Source organism: Bombina bombina, chromosome 2 (assembly GCF_027579735.1).
Source record: "Bombina bombina isolate aBomBom1 chromosome 2, aBomBom1.pri, whole genome shotgun sequence".
Classification (NCBI taxonomy): Eukaryota; Metazoa; Chordata; class Amphibia; order Anura; family Bombinatoridae; genus Bombina; species Bombina bombina.
In genome coordinates, this window is record NC_069500.1 from 124,687,123 (window position 1) to 124,703,772 (window position 16,650).

Below are 16,650 nucleotides of genomic sequence, written 5' to 3' on the forward strand. Positions count from 1 at the left end.
GTTGGGCACTTTATTTATAAAGTTCTAAATATATGTATTCAAACATTTATTTGCCTTGACTCAGGATGTTCAACATTCCTTATTTTCAGACAGTCAGTTTCATACTTGGGATAAATGCATTTGTTTCAATCATTTTTTCTTACCTTAAAAAATTTGACTTTTTTCCCTGTGGGCTGTTAGGCTCGCGGGGGCTGAAAATGCTTCATTTTATTGCGTCATTCTTGGCGCTGACTTTTTTGGCGCAAAATTTTTTTTCTGTTTCCGGCGTCATACGTGTCGCCGGAAGTTGCGTCATTTTTTGACGTTTTTTGCGTCAAGTGTCGGCGTTCCGGATGTGGCGTCATTTTTGGCGCCAAAAGCATTTAGGCGCCAAATAATGTGGGCGTCTTTTTTGGCGCTAAAAAATATGGGCGTCATTTTTGTCTCCACATTATTTAAGTCTCATTATTAATTGCTTCTGGTTGCTAGAAGCTTGTTCACTGGCATTTTTTTCCCATTCCTGAAACTGTCATTTAAGGAATTTGATCAATTTTGCTTTATATGTTGTTTTTTCTTTTACATATTGCAAGATGTTCCACGTTGCAACTGAGTCAGAAGATACTTCAGGAAAATCGCTGCCCGGTGCTGGAGCTACCAAGCTAAGTGTATCTGCTATAAACTTTTGGTATCTGTTTCTCCAGCTGTTGTTTGTATTGCATGTCATGACAAACTTATTAATTCAGATAAAATTTCCTTTAGTACTTTTACATTACCTGTTGCTGTTCCGTCAACATCTAATTTTCTGAGTGTTCCTGATAATATGAGATTTTATTTTTTAAATCCATTAAGAAGGCTATGTCTGTTATTTCTCCTTCTAGTATACATAAAAGTCTTTTAAAACTTCTCTTTTTTGCAGATGACTTTTTAAATGAACATCATCATTCTGATACTGATAATGGTTCTTCTGGTTCAGAGGTTTCTGTCTCAGAGGTTGATGCTGATAAATCTTTGTATTTGTTCAAGATGGAATTTGTTCGTTCTTTACTTAAAGAAGTATTAATTGCATTAGAAATAGAGGATTCTGGTCCTCTTGATACTAAATCTAAACGTTTAAATAAGGTTTTTAAATCTCCTGTAGTTATTCCAGAAGTATTTTCTCTCCCTGATGCTATTTCTGAAGTAATTTCCAGGGAATGGAATAATTTGGGTAATTCATTTACTCCTTCTAAACGTTTAAGCAATTATATCCTGTGCCATCTGACAGATTAGAGTTTTGGGACAAAATCTCTAAGGTTAATGGGGCTGTCTCTACTCCTGCTAAACGTACTACAGATAGTACTTCATTTAAGGATCCTTTAGATAAGAAAATTGTATCCTTTCTAAGAAAAGCTTACTTATGTTCAGGTAATCTTCTTAGACCTGCTATATTTTTAGCGGATGTTGCTGCAGCTTCAACTTTTTGGTTAGAAGCTTTAGCGCAACAAATAACAGATCATAATTTTATAGCATTATTATTATTCTATAACATGCTAATAATTTTATTTGTGATGCCATCTTTTGATATCATTAGAGTTGATGTCAGGTATATGTCTCTAGCTATTTTAGCTAGAAAAGCTTTATGGCTTAAAACTTTGCTTTCCCTTTCTTTCCAGGGTAATAAATTATTCGATTTTCAGTTGGATTCTATTTTCTCAACTGTTACTGGAGGGAAGGGAACTTTTTTACCAAAGGATAAAAAAATCTAAGGTAAATTTAGGTCTAATAATCATTTTCGTTCCTTTCCTCACAACAAGGAACAAAAGCCTGGTCCTTCATCCTCAGGAGCGGTATCAGTTTGGAAACCTTTTCCAGTTTGGAATATATCCAAGCCTTATAGAAACCTATAGCCAGCTCCTAAATACCCATGAAGGTGCGGCCCTCATTCCAGCTCAGCTGGTATGGGGCAGTTTATGTTTTCTTCAAGAAAATTTGGATCAATTCCGTTCACAATCTCTGGTTTCAGAACATTGTTTCAGAAAGGTACAGAATTGGCTTCAAGTTAAGGCCTCCTGCAAAGAGATTTTTTTCTTTCCCGTGTCCCAGTAAACACAGCAAAGGCTCAGCATTTCTGAAATGTGTTTCAGATCTAGAGTTGGCTGGAGTAATTATGCCAGTTCCAGTTCTGGAACAGGGGCTGGGGTTTTATTCTATCTCTTCATTGTACCAAAGAAGGTTAATTCCTTCAGACCAGTTCCGGATCTATCTATATTGAATCGTTATGTAAGGATACCAACATTCAAGATGGTAACTGTAGGACTATCCTGCCTTTTGTTTAGCAAGGGCATTATATGTCTACAATAGATTTACAGGATGTATATCTGCATATTCCGATTCATCCAGATCACTTTTAGTTTCTGAGATTCTCTTTTTAGACAAGCATTACCAGTTTTTGTGCTCTACCGTTTGGCCTAGCGTCAGCTCCAAGAATTTTTTTCAAAGGTTCTCGGTGCCCTTCTGTCTGTAATCAGAGAACAGGGTTTTGGTATTTCCTTATTTGGACGATATCTTGGTACTTGCTCAGTCTTCACATTTTCGCAGAATCTCATACGAATCGGCTTGTGTTGTTTCTTCAAGATCATGGTTGGAGGATCAATTTACCATTCAGTTAATTGTTTCCTCAGACAAGGGTAACCTTTTTAGGTTTCCAGATAGATTCAGTGTCTATGACTCTGTCCTTGTCAGATAAGAGAAATTTAACATTGATATCAGCTTGTCAAAACCTTCAGTCACAATCATTCCCTTTGGTAGCCTTATGCATGGAAATTTTAGGTCTTAGGACTGCCGCATCGGATGCGATCTCCTTTGCTCGTTTTCACATGCGACCTCTTCAGCTCTGTATGCTGAACCAGTGGTGCAGGGATTACACAAAGATATCTCAATTAATATCTTTAAACCGATTATACGACACTCTCTGACATGGTGGACAGTTCACCATCGTTTAGTTCAGGGGGATTCTTTGTTCTTCCGACCTGGACTATAATCTCAACAGATGCAAGTCTTACAGGTTGGGGAGCTGTGTGGGGGTCTCTGACGGCACAAGGGGTTTGGGAATCTCAGGAGGTGAGATTACCGATCAATATTTTGAACTCCGTGCAATTTTCAGAGCTCTTCAGTCTTGGCCTCTTCTGAAGAGAGAGTGGTTCATTTGTTTTCAGATAGACAATGTCACAGCTGTGGCATACATCAATCATCAAGGAGGGACTCACAGTCCTCTGGCTATGAAAGAAGTATCTCGAATTTTGGTTTGGGTGGAATCCAGCTCCTGTCTAATCTCTGCGGTTCATATCCCAGGTATAGACAATTGGGAAGCGGATTATCTCAGTCGCCAAACGTTGCATCCGGGCGAATGGTCTCTTCACCCAGAGGTATTTCTTCAGATTGTTCAAATGTGGGAACTCCCAGAAATAGATCTGATGGCTTCTCATCTAAACAAGAAACTTCCCTGGTATCTGTCCAGATCCCGGGATCCTTGGGCGGAAGCAGTGGATACATTATCACTTCCTTGGAAGTATCGTCCTGCCTATATCTTTCTGCCTCTAGTTCTTCCAAGAGTATTCTCCAAGATTCTAAAGGAATGCTCGTTTGTTCTGCTGGTAGCTCCAGCATGGCCTCACAGGTTTTGGTATGCGGATCTTGTCCGGATGGCCTCTTGCCAGCTGTGGACTCTTCCGTTAAGACCAGACTTTCTGTCGCAAGGTCCTTTTTTCCATCAGGATCTCAAATCCTTAAATTTTAAGGTATGGAGTTTGAACGCTTGATTCTTGGTCAAAGAAGGTTTCTCTGACTCTGTGATTAATACTATGTGACAGGCTCGTAAATCTGTATCTAGAGAGATATATTATAGAGTCTGGAAGACATATTTCTTAGTGTCTTTCTCATCATTTTTTCTTGGCATTCTTTTTGAATACCGAGAATTTTTCAGTTTCTTCAGGATGGTTTAGATAAAGGTTTGTCCGCAAGTTCCTTGAAAGGATAAATCTCTGCTCTTTCTGTTCTTTTTTCACAGAAGAATTGCTAATCTTCCTGATATTTCATTGTTTTGTACAAGCTTTGGTTCGTATAAAACCTGTCATTAAGTCAATTTCTCCTCCTTGGAGTTTGAATTTGATTCTGGGGGCTTTTCAAGCTCCTCCTTTTGAACCCATGCATTCTTTGATCGTTATATTACTTTCTTGGAAAGTTTTGTTTCTTTTGGCCATCTCTTCTGCCAGAAGAGTCTCTGAATTGTCTGCTCTTTCTTGTGAGTCTCCTTTTCTGATTTTTCATCAGGATGAGGCGGTGCTGCGAACTACTTTTGAATTTTTTACCTAAGGTTGTGAATTCTAACAACCTTAGTAGAGAAATTGTGGTTCCTTCATTATGTCCTAATCCTATGAATTCTAAGGAGAAATCATTGCATTCTTTGGATGCTGTTAGAGCTTTGTATTATTATGTTTAAGCTACTAAGTCTTTCCGAAAGACTTCTAGTCTATTTGTCATCTTTTCCGGTTCTAGAAAAGGCCAGAAAGCTTCTGCCATTTCTTTGGCATCTTGGTTGAAATCTTTATTTCATCATGCCTATGTCGAGTCGGGTAAAATTCCGCCTTGAAGGATTACAGTTCATTCTACTAGGTAAGTTTCTTCTTCCTGGGCGTTTAGGAATGAAGCTTCGATTGATCAGATTTGCAAAGCAGCAACTTGGTCCTCTTTGCATACTTTTTCTAAATTCTACCATTTTGATGTGTTTTCTTCTTCTGAAGCAGTTTTTGGTAGAAAAGTACCTGATAAATTAATTTCTTTCATATTAGCAAGAGTCCATGAGGCCCGCCCTTTTTTGTGGTGGTTATGATTTTTTTGTATAAAGCACAATTATTCCAATTCCTTATTTTATATGCTTTCGCACTTTTTTCTTATCACCCCACTTCTTGGCTATTCGTTAAACTGAATTGTGGGTGTGGTGAGGGGTGTATTTATAGGCATTTTAAGGTTTGGGAAACTTTGCCCCTCCTGGTAGGAATGTATATCCCATACGTCACTAGCTCATGGACTCTTGCTAATATGAAAGAAATGAATTTATCAGGTAAGTTCTTACATAAATTATGTTTTTCCTGTAATAAGGTATGTGCAGTTAAAATATTTTTCTAGGGATGGAATTTGCTAGAAAATGCTGCTGATACCGAAGTAATGTAAGTAAAGCCTTAAATGCAGTGATAGCGACTGGTATCAGGCTTATTAATAGAGATACGAACTCTTTTATAAAAGTGTATTTTAAAACGTTTGCTGGCATGTTTAATCGTTTTTGTACATATGTTTGGTGATAAAACTTATTGGGGCCTAGTTTTTTCCACATGGCTTGCTTGAATTTTGCCCAGAAAAAGTTCCCTGAGGCTTCCCACTGTTGTAATATGAATGGGAGGGGCCTATTTTGGCATTTTTTTTTGCACAGCAAAAATTAGACACAGACATCCAGCTTCTTCCTGCATGATCCAGGACTTCTCTGAAGGGCTCAAAAGGCTTCAAAAGTCGTATTGAGGAAGGTAAAAAGCCACAGTAGAGCTGTGGCAGTTGTTGTGACTGTTTAAAAAACGTTTTTGTCATTTTGTTATTCCGTTTTTGGTATTAAGGGGTTAATCATCCATTTGCAAGTGGGTGCAATGCTCTGCTAACTTATTACATACACTGTAAAAATTCCGTTAGTGTAACTGCATTTTTTCACTGTTATTTCAAAATTTGGGAAACTTTGTGTTTCTTAAAGGCGCAGTAACGTTTTTTATATTGCTTGTAAACTTGTTTTAAAGTGTTTTCCAAGCTTGCTAGTCTCATTGCTAGGCTGTTTAAACATGTCTGACACAGAGGAACCTACTTGTTCATTATGTTTGAAAGCCATGGTGGAGCCCCATAGGAGAATGTGTACTAAATGTATTGATTTCACCTTAAACAGTAAAGATCAGTCTTTATCTATAAAAGAATTGTCACCAGAGGGTTCTGTCGAGGGGGAAGTTATGCCGACTAACTCTCCCCACGTGTCAGACCCTTCGCCTCCCGCTCAGGGGACGCACGCTAATATGGCACCAATTACATCAGGGACGCCCATAGCGATTACCTTGCAGGACATGGCTGCAATCATGAATAATACCCTGTCAGAGGTATTATCTAGATTGCCTGAATTAAGAGGCAAGCGCGATAGCTCTGGGGTTAGGAGAGATACAGAGCGCGCAAATGCTGTTAGAGCCATGTCTGATACTGCGTCACAGTATGCAGAACATGAGGACGGAGAGCTTCAGTCTGTGGGTGACATCTCTGACTCGGGGAAACCTGATTCAGAGATTTCTAATTTTAAATTTAAGCTTGAGAACCTCCGTGTATTGCTTGGGGAGGTATTAGCTGCTCTGAATGACTGTAACACAGTTGCAATTCCAGAGAAATTGTGTAGGCTGGATAGATACTATGCGGTGCCGGTGTGTACTGACATTTTTCCTATACCTAAAAGGCTTACAGAAATTATTAGCAAGGAGTGGGATAGACCTGTTGTGCCCTTTTTCCCACCTCCTATATTTAGAAAAATGTTTCCAATAGACGCCACTACACGGGACTTATGGCAGACGGTTCCTAAGGTGGAGGGAGCAGTTTCTACTTTAGCAAAGTGTACCACTATCCCGGTTGAGGACAGTTGTGCTTTTTTCAGATCCAATGGATAAAAAATTGGAGGGTTACCTTAAGAAAATGTTTATTCAACAAGGTTTTATTTTTACAGCCCCTTGCATGCATTGCGCCTGTCACTGCTGCGGCGGCATTCTGGTTTGAGGCCCTGGAAGAGGCCATCCAGACAGCTCCATTGAATAAAATTATTGACAAGCTTAGAACGCTTAAGCTAGCTAACTCATTTGTTTCTGATGCCATTGTTCATTTGACTAAACTAACGGCTAAGAATTCCGGATTCGCCATCCAGGCGCGTAGGGCGCTATGGCTTAAATCCTGGTCAGCTGACGTGACTTCAAAGTCTAAATTACTCAACATTCCTTTCAAGGGGCAGAACTTATTCGGGCCTGGCTTGAAGGAAATTATTGCTGACATTACTGGAGGCAAGGGTCATACCCTTCCTCAGGACAGGGCCAAATCAAAGGCCAAACAGTCTAATTTTCGTGCCTTTCGAAATTTCAAGGCAGGAGCAGCATCAACTTCCTCCGCTTCAAAACAAGAGGGAACTGTTGCTCATTCCAGACAGGCCTGGAAACCTAACCAGTCCTGGAACAAGGGCAAGCAGGCCAGAAAGCCTGCTGCTGCCCCAAGAAAGCATGAAGGAACGGCCCCCTATCCGGAAACGGATCTAGTGGGGGGCAGACTTTCTCTTTTCGCCCAGGCGTGGGCAAGAGATGTTCAGGATCCCTGGGCATTGGAGATCATATCTCAGGGATATCTTCTGGACTTCAAAGCTTCTCCTCCACAAGGGAGATTTCATCTTTCAAGGTTATCAGCAAACCAGATAAATAAAGAGGCATTCCTAAGCTGTGTGCAAGACCTCCTAGTAATGGGAGTGATCCATACAGTTCGGCGGACGGAACAAGGACAGGGATTTTATTCAAATCTGTTTGTGGTTCCCAAGAAAGAGGGAACCTTCAGACCAATCTTGGATCTAAAGATCTTCAGATTCCTCAGAGTTCCATCATTCGAAATGGAAACTATTCGGACCATCCTACCCATGATCCAAGAGGGTCAGTACATGACCACAGTGGACTTAAAGGATGCCTACCTTCACATACCGATTCACAAAGATCATCATCGGTTCCTAAGGTTTGCCTTTCTAGACAGGCATTACCAATTTGTAGCTCTTCCCTTCGGTTTGGCCACTGCCCCGAGAATTTTTACAAAGGTTCTGGGCTCACTTCTGGCGGTTCTAAGACCGCGAGGCATAGCGGTGGCTCCGTATCTAGACGAAATCCTGATACAGGCATCAAGCTTTCAAATTGCCAAGTCTCATACAGAGATAGTTCTGGCATTTCTGAGGTCGCATGGGTGGAAAGTGAACGTGGAAAAGAGTTCTCTATCACCACTCACAAGAGTCTCCTTCCTAGGGACTCTTATAGATTCTGTAGAGATGAAAATTTACCTGATGGAGTCCAGGTTATCAAAACTTCTAAATGCTTGCCTTGTCCTTCATTCCATTCCACGCCCGTCAGTGGCTCAGTTCATGGAAGTAATCGGCTTAATGGTACGGCAATGGACATAGTGCCATTTGCGCGCCTGCATCTCAGACCGCTGCAATTATGCATGCTAAGTCAGTGGAATGGGGATTACTCAGTTTTGTCCCCTCTACAAAATCTGGATCAAGAGACCAGAGATTCTCTTCTCTGGTGGCTTTCTCGGGTCCATCTGTCCAAGGGTATGACCTTTCGCAGGCCAGATTGGACGATTGTAACAACAGATGCCAGCTTTCTAGGTTGGGGCGCAGTCTGGAACTCCCTGAAGGCTCAGGGATCGTGGACTCGGGAGGAGAAACTCCTCCCAATAAATATTCTGGAGTTAAGAGCAATATTCAATGCTCTTCTAGCTTGGCCTCAGTTAGCAACACTGAGGTTCATCAGATTTCAGTCGGACAACATCACGACTGTGGCTTACATCAACCATCAAGGGGGAACCAGGAGTTCCCTAGCGATGTTAGAAGTCTCAAAGATAATTCGCTGGGCAGAGTCTCACTCTTGCCACCTGTCAGCGATCCACATCCCAGGCGTAGAGAACTGGGAGGCGGATTTTTTAAGTCGTCAGACTTTTCATCAGGGGGAGTGGGAACTCCATCCGGAGGTGTTTGCTCAACTGGTCCATCGTTGGGGCAAACCAGAACTGGATCTCCTGGCGTCTCGCCAGAACGCCAAGCTTCCTTGTTACGGATCCAGGTCCAAGGACCCGGGAGCAACGCTGATAGATGCTCTAGCAGCTCCTTGGTTCTTCAACCTGGCCTATGTGTTTCCACCGTTTCCTCTGCTCCCTCGACTGATTGCCAAAATCAAACAGGAGAGAGCATCGGTGATTCTGATAGCGCCTGCGTGGCCACGCAGGACCTGGTATGCAGACCTAGTGGACATGTCATCTCTTCCACCATGGACTCTGCCTCTGAGGCAGGACCTTCTAATACAAGGTCCTTTCAATCATCCAAATCTAATTTCTCTGAGACTGACTGCATGGAGATTGAACGCTTGATTCTATCAAGGCGTGGCTTCTCCGAGTCAGTCATTGATACCTTAATACAGGCTCGGAAGCCTGTCACCAGGAAAATCTACCATAAGATATGGCGTAAATATCTTTATTGGTGTGAATCCAAGAGTTACTCATGGAGTAAGGTTAGGATTCCTAGGATATTGTCCTTTCTCCAAGAGGGTTTGGACAAAGGCTTATCAGCTAGTTCTTTAAAAGGACAGATCTCTGCTCTGTCTATTCTTTTGCACAAGCGTCTGGCAGAAGTTCCAGACGTCCAGGCATTTTGTCAGGCTTTGGTTAGGATTAAGCCTGTATTTAAAACTGTTGCTCCCCCGTGGAGCTTAAACTTGGTTCTTAAAGTTCTTCAGGGAGTTCCGTTTGAACCCCTTCATTCCATTGATATTAAACTTCTATCTTGGAAAGTTCTGTTTTTGATGGCTATTACCTCGGCTCAAAGAGTCTCTGAGTTATCTGCCTTACATTGTGATTCTCCTTATCTGATTTTTCATTCAGACAATGTAGTTCTGCGTACCAAACCTGGGTTTTTACCTAAGGTGGTTTCTAACAGGAATATCAATCAAGAGATTGTTGTTCCATCATTGTGTCCTAATCCTTCTTCAAAGAAGGAACGTCTTTTGCATAATCTGGACGTAGTCCGTGCCTTGAAGTTTTAGTTACAGGCTACTAAAGATTTTCGTCAAACATCTGCCCTGTTTGTCGTTTACTCTGGACAGAGGAGAGGTCAAAAAGCTTCGACAACCTCTCTCTCCTTTTGGCTTCAGGAGCATAATACGCTTAGCCTATGAGACTGCTGGACAGCAGCCCCCTGAAAGGATTACAGCTCATTCTACTAGAGCTGTGGCTTCCACCTGGGCCTTTAAAAAATAGGCCTCTGTTGAACAGATTTACATTTCTTGCATTCTTTTCTCCTTTGCTGGGTATTAGAGTTGTGAGACCAGGCTCTCTATGATATGTTATGGTGCCTAATGTCTGCAGGGTCTGATCGAACAATTGTCAAAAGATTCCTAGGTAGATGCCAAAGTTTTCTAACATTTTCCAAATCTAATTCAATACATAAAGCTCTTAAAAGAAAATTGCTTCTTTTGTGTATTTAAATGTAATGCCTATAAAATTTTCCCTTTTTTTTTATGCCTGTGGTTCATCACTATTCAACAATAGCTTTGAGAGTTGTCTGCTTCTGTCCCACAAACCAGTTCATTACCTGTTTGTTTCTGCATGGGAACGTTTAATTTAAAGTTGTTTGTTTTGATTTTGATACACATTTTTCACGTGTTGTTTCATGATAGTTTTAGCATTTAGTAAATATAAGGTATCTTGTTTGGCTAACATGTTATTTATTGGAGTCATTGACAGATTAATAATGGTTAATAAAATAAACTTATACTGCCTTTCACATAGGAAAAATGTAACAATATCCTGTTACAACAGCATTCAACTTAAAGGGGCATTCTAAAGCAAGCTCTGATTTAATGAATATCATTTTCCATTTTTGATCCTAGCTTACTTTAAAGACTCATTAAACACTAAATGCTAGATACAATTTTATATATTCAAAGCAAATATTACAATATTGCATTTTGTAGTTATATTAGTTGTTAAAATATTGAAACTGTGTAACGTTTTAGTTGTCAAAAAACAGTGGATGCTGCCATGTTGCAATCTAGGTTTCATTCTCTATTAAAGCCAATAAGGGAAGTTCTAAATGAGTCACTTGAGCGTGCAATTAAAGGGTCATATTAGAAAAAAAAAATGATTTGCTCTAATCTCTAGAGCATTTAATTTTATGACTATCAACCTTTGTTTTACTGTGTGTTTAACCCCTAGAAATGCTGCTTGGAACGGAATCTGGTGCTCAACCAGTCAGCAACTGCAGGTCACGAGTGGCACATCTACTGTTGATTTAACTCATTTGCGAGGGTTAAACACATGGTAGAGCAGGGTAAATAGTCGAAAAATGACATGCTCTAATTCCATTTTTCTCAACAGCAGTCCTCAAGTACCCTTGACAGGCCAGATTTTCATTATAGGTGAAATAATCAGCTGATCAGTAACCATGGTAACTAATCTGCTCTCACCCATCATCTGATTTATTTTCATCTGTGCTCTAGTTCAGCTTTAATAAAAACCTGACCTGTTAGGGGGAATTGAGGACTGTGGTTGAGAAACACTGCTGTAATCCATTAGAGCATAACGTTTTAAGACTATATTATAGCCCTTTAATGGCACTGTGGAATATAGCAGTATTAAGTCTGGAGTCAGCACTTCCAATTGTAACACAAATCGGAAAATCCACAATTGATATAGTTAAAGGGACACTGAACCCAAATTTTTTTCTTTCGTGATTCAGATAGAGCATGCAATTTTAAGCAACTTTCTAATTTACTCCTATTATTATTTTTTCGTTCTCTTGCTATCTTTATTTGAAAAAGAGAGTCCAACCTTGGACAGTACCTTGTTTATTGGTGGATGAATGTATCCACCAATTAGGCAAGAACAACCCAGGTTGTTCACCAAAATGGGCCGGCATCTAAACTTACATTTTTGCTTTTCAAATAGATGCCAAGAGAATGAAGAACATTTGCTAATAGGAGTAAATTAGAAAGTTAAAATTGCATGCTCTATTTGAATCACAAAAGAAAAAAATTGGGTTCAGTGTCTCTTTAAATTACAGAAAATAAGGACAAAATAAATATGGGCGATTTGTTTGCAGGTGCCTGATTCGGATATTACTTTTGTGTTTAATCCCATTGCAGTACACTAAGGTCAATAAATAATAAAATTGTCGCTATCCGGAATTTCAAAGAAAAACTTGCCCAAAGTACCAGAGAATTTAGCATTTTTGCAATTACTCAGTTTAAACGGAAATAGTTACCTATGAAAACGATATACTGTATATTTTTAACGTAGACAACCCAAGGTATTGATCTAGGCCCATTTTGGTATATTTGATGCCACTATTCGGCTGCTAAATACGATCATAAAAATTAACTTTTTTTGTCCAGAAACCGCAGACAAGCATGGCTTTGCAACTGTTTTTTGGAAATTTGCACCACACTTCTGAAATTCCTGGCAGTGAAGGGGTTAATCGGTTACCTTTTATAAGGTAAATTATTTGCTGTAGTGTAGAGATTACCCTCCCACCCCCTGATCCCTCCCAAACAGCTCTCTTTCCCTCCTCCCCCCTTACTGATCACCATAATCTTACGTGCTGGCAGAAAGTCTGCTAGTATGCAGTTTATGAACTTTTTATTCATTTTTTTTCCTGTAGTGTAGGGATCATTCCTCACCCACCTCGCTGATTCACCCAAACAGATCTCTAACAATCCCCCCCCCTCCCACTGCCAGTCTGCCAGTAACACCATTTTTTATATTTTATTTTATATTTATTGGATCTTTTTTTCTGTATTGTAGGGAACCCCTTCCAAGATCATTTTTTTTCCTGTAGTGTAGGGTCCTACCTTCTCCTTCAACTGATATTTTCTGTAGTGTAGGGACCCATCTCTCCCTCTCCCTTCCAAAGCATTTTCCTTAGCGTGGAGAACTCACCCCTCCCTCTGTGCCTAGCCAACCACCTGCCTCCCTCCTTCCCTCCCACCGCTCTAACTCGGCATCAAGAGAAGATCATTACAGGGACATAGACAGTGTTAAACTCTGTAACGACCGGCGATCTGGCTTCAGAGGGTAAGGAAGCACGATCATTGCTTACTTACCATACGAAGACGGATGCCTTCTGCCCTCTGCGGCTACCGTTGTCTAAGCTGACTTCGGGGATTGCAAATCAGCACAGTATGCTCGGCAAAGTACTGTGTGGTGTATTACCTACGTCCATATGGCGCGTGAGGTTAGTGATATTTAACCCCTTAAAGACAATGGACCTACCAGGTACGTCACTCAAAAATTGTCACTTAATGATAATGGACGTACCTGGTACGTTCCGCCGTTAAAACAAGCGCTGGAAGCGATCCTGATCGCTTTCTGATCGCTTCCAGCTGCTTTCCGATTATTGCAGTGAAGCCACAATATTGAGGCATCCTGCAATAAACTTTTTTTAGCCATCTAATGCAGAGAGAGACACTCTGTGGCCTTCTCTGTATAGGACATCGATGGCCGCAATCGTTGGTGGATGGGCGGCCATCGATGCATGGCTGATGCAAGAGGGGGGCGGGATCGTGAACGGGGGAGCGCACGGGAGGGCAGGGATGGACATAGTGCGGGAGTGGGTGGGAACTGCTAACACTACAGAATTTTTTTTTATAAAATTGGGAGGGGAGAGGGAATTAATAAAAAAAAAAAAGAATCTAAGGGATCTGGTTGGGGGCTAAGGGGGGGAGCCTACACAGCAGCATATGTAAATATGCCCCAAAAAAACCTTTTATTTTAGTACTGGCAGACTTTCTGCCAGTACTTAAGATGTCGGGGACAATTGTGGGGTGGGGGAGGGGAGGAAAGAGAGCTGTTTGGGAGGCATCAGGGGGTGTGATGTGTCAGGTGGGAGGCTGATCTCTACATTAAAGCTAAAATTAACCCTGCAAGCTACCTAATAAACCGCTTCATTGCTAGCCATAATACACGTGTGATGCGCAGCGGCATTTAACGGCCTTCTAATTACCAAAAAGCAATGTCAAAGCTATATATACCTGCTATTTCTGAACAAAGGGGATCCCAGAGAAGAATTTACAACCATTTATGCCATAATTGCACAAGTTGTTTGTAAATAATTTCAGTGAGAAACCTAAAGTTTGTGAAAAAATGTGTGAAAAAGTGAACGATTTTTCTTATTTGATCGCATTTGGCGGTGAAATGGTGGCATGAAATATACCAAAATAGGCAGAGATCAATACTTTGGGATGTCTTCAAAAAAAATGTATTTGTGTAGTCAAGGGATTTTCAGGGATTCCTGAAAGATATCAGTGTTCCAATAAAACTAGCGCTTTTGAAAAAAAGTGGTTTGGAAATAGCAAAGTGCTACTTGTATTTATTGCCCTATAACTTGCAAAAAAGGAAAGAACATGTAAACATTGGGTATTTCTAAACTCAGGACAAAATTTAGAAACTATTTAGTATGGGTGTTTTTTGGTTGTTGTAGATGTGTAACAAATTTTGGGGGTCAAAGTTAGAAAAAGTGTGTGTATTTTTTCCTCATATTTTTTATAAAACAATTTATAGTAACTTATAAGATATGATGAAAATATGGTATCTTTAGAAAGTCCATTTAATGGCTAGAAAAAAACGGTATATAATATGTGTGGGTACAGTAAATGAGTAAGAGGAAAATTAAGGCTAAACAGAAACACTGCAAAAATGTAAAAATAGCCTTGGTCCCAAACGGACAGAAAATGGAAAAGTGCTGTGGTCATTAAAGGGTTAAAGGGATAGTAAAGTCCAAATTAAACTTTCATGATTCAGATAGGGCATGTAATTTTAAACCACTTTCTAATTTACTTATCAATTTTTTTTTTGTTCTCTCAGTATTCGAAGTTGAAAGCTAATCCTAGGTAGGTTCATATGCTAATTTCTAAGCTTTTAAAGGCCGCCTCTTATCTGAATGCATTTGACCGTTTTGTCACAGCTAAAGGGCGTTAGTTCGTGTTTCATATAAATAACATTGTGCTCACGCGTCAACACTAACTGCCTGAAATGCAAGTCTGTCAAAAGATCTGAGATAAGAAGGCAGTCTGCAGAAGCTTAGATACAAGGTAAATACAGAGGTAAAAAGTATATTAATATAACAGTGTTGGTTATGCAAAACTGGGGAATGGGTAATATAGGGATTATCTATCTTTTTAAACAATAACATGTTTGGTGTTTACTATCCCTTTTAAATATATATTAAATAGTTTACTGTTTTCTAAAAGACTGTATATTTTATACAATGCATTTAAAATACAAAATTCTCTAAATGTAGGCATATCTAGTAAGTAGTTTTATAAATATTTAAAGCTTAATACATAGAGTGGTGAATAAACTGAATGTGGCTTACTATATTGATCAACTTGTGTTACATCAGACATTAAAATGTATAAAGTATAATATTTATTACTTAATAGGTAATGACATCTCATCATATCTCTCCACAGGGGAACCGGACGTCTGGCTAACTTTTGAGAAGGCTTAGGTATTAAATGCTTTCTTGTCTGTCAAGGAGGATGAAGAGACATTGCAGTGACTTAATCCTGCTTTGTCATGTCACGTGACTCAGGCAAGAATTTATTTCCCTGGAGCACAAGCCAAGTATCCTCAGACTAACTTCAGGCAGGGAGAGTGATACAGCGCTGGATGGGCAAGTGCTTAGAACAGATTGGAAAATGAAAGTGAGAAAAAATAGAGTAAATATTGGGCTAGTAGAAAAATCCAGAGAAGTTGCTTCGTCTCCTACATAAGAACAGCTTTTTGTGAACTTTTTTGTGTTCTTATTTCCAAGCCAATTTCTACCTGGCATGATATTTGAAGAGTGTGTACCCGAAATAAAACATTGGTCTTGCTTTCATAGGATACAATTTAGAAGACTTTGCCGAATCTAAAACTATCTTATTGGTTTGTATTTGAAATAAGATTTGGATATATTTAAGCAGCACTGTATTAAAAGTGGACTGTTTTTTTTTTGTTTTTTTTTCTAAATCTAACGTTGGAACCAAGGTGTTGAGATGTTGACCATGACAGCAGTGTATATGAATGGAGGGGGTCTGATGAACCAGAGGTATGCCCGGTGGAACCGGCAAGAGAGCTTGGAAGATCACGGAAGGTCTGAAAGTTTTGAACAAGATGGAGAGGGAAAGCCACGCAAGCTCACACCCTTTGAAAAGCTCACGCAGGATATGTCACGAGATGAGAAGACGGTGAAGGAGATAACTTTAGGCAAAAGAATTGGCTTTTATAGATTGCGTGGGGAGATTGGAAGTGGAAATTTCTCACAAGTAAAACTTGGAATTCACATGCTCACCAAAGGTAAGCAGATGCAATATGCTTGTAAGAGTGGAGCGGAACGATAGAGAGAAATAAATAAATATATATAATTAAATTAATGTTACATCCACCAATATAGCTGTTGAAGTTGTCCTTTAGCAACTGAGCTTCTATCTCACAGACTAGTTGTGCATTTCATGTGTATATAAATAGTGCCCTTTCATATGCAGCAAATATAGAAACAGAGAGTGATAGATTAAATATAAAATGGAAGGGATATTGTAAAAGCGATTTACTTGAATATTTAAATTTCTTTGGTATATAAATGTTCTACTCGAGTAAAGGAGATTTAAAATTCCCCATGTGCAAGTTTTGTTTGGCAATCATTTAAAATATTTACTATTACTTTCAAATGATTAAATATAGGTTACATACGATGACATTTAACAATAAATTGTAAGTGGTTTGTTTGATCCTACTAAGTGAACCAAGAGACTGCTCATTTTAAATTCCAAAGCTCATCAAAGTTTATCACAT

General features: G+C 39.7%; 1 protein-coding gene across 1 annotated transcript in view; it reads left to right on the forward strand.

The window, feature by feature from the left end:
• Positions 1-16,650, forward strand: part of NIM1K (NIM1 serine/threonine protein kinase) — a 186,788-nt gene that overhangs the window by 126,582 nt on the left and 43,556 nt on the right. The window contains exon 2 of the mRNA XM_053701254.1: positions 15,288-16,155. Coding sequence (XP_053557229.1) covers positions 15,855-16,155 — 301 coding nt within the window. The 5' untranslated portion in view covers positions 15,288-15,854. The remainder of the gene's footprint in view (positions 1-15,287; positions 16,156-16,650) is intronic.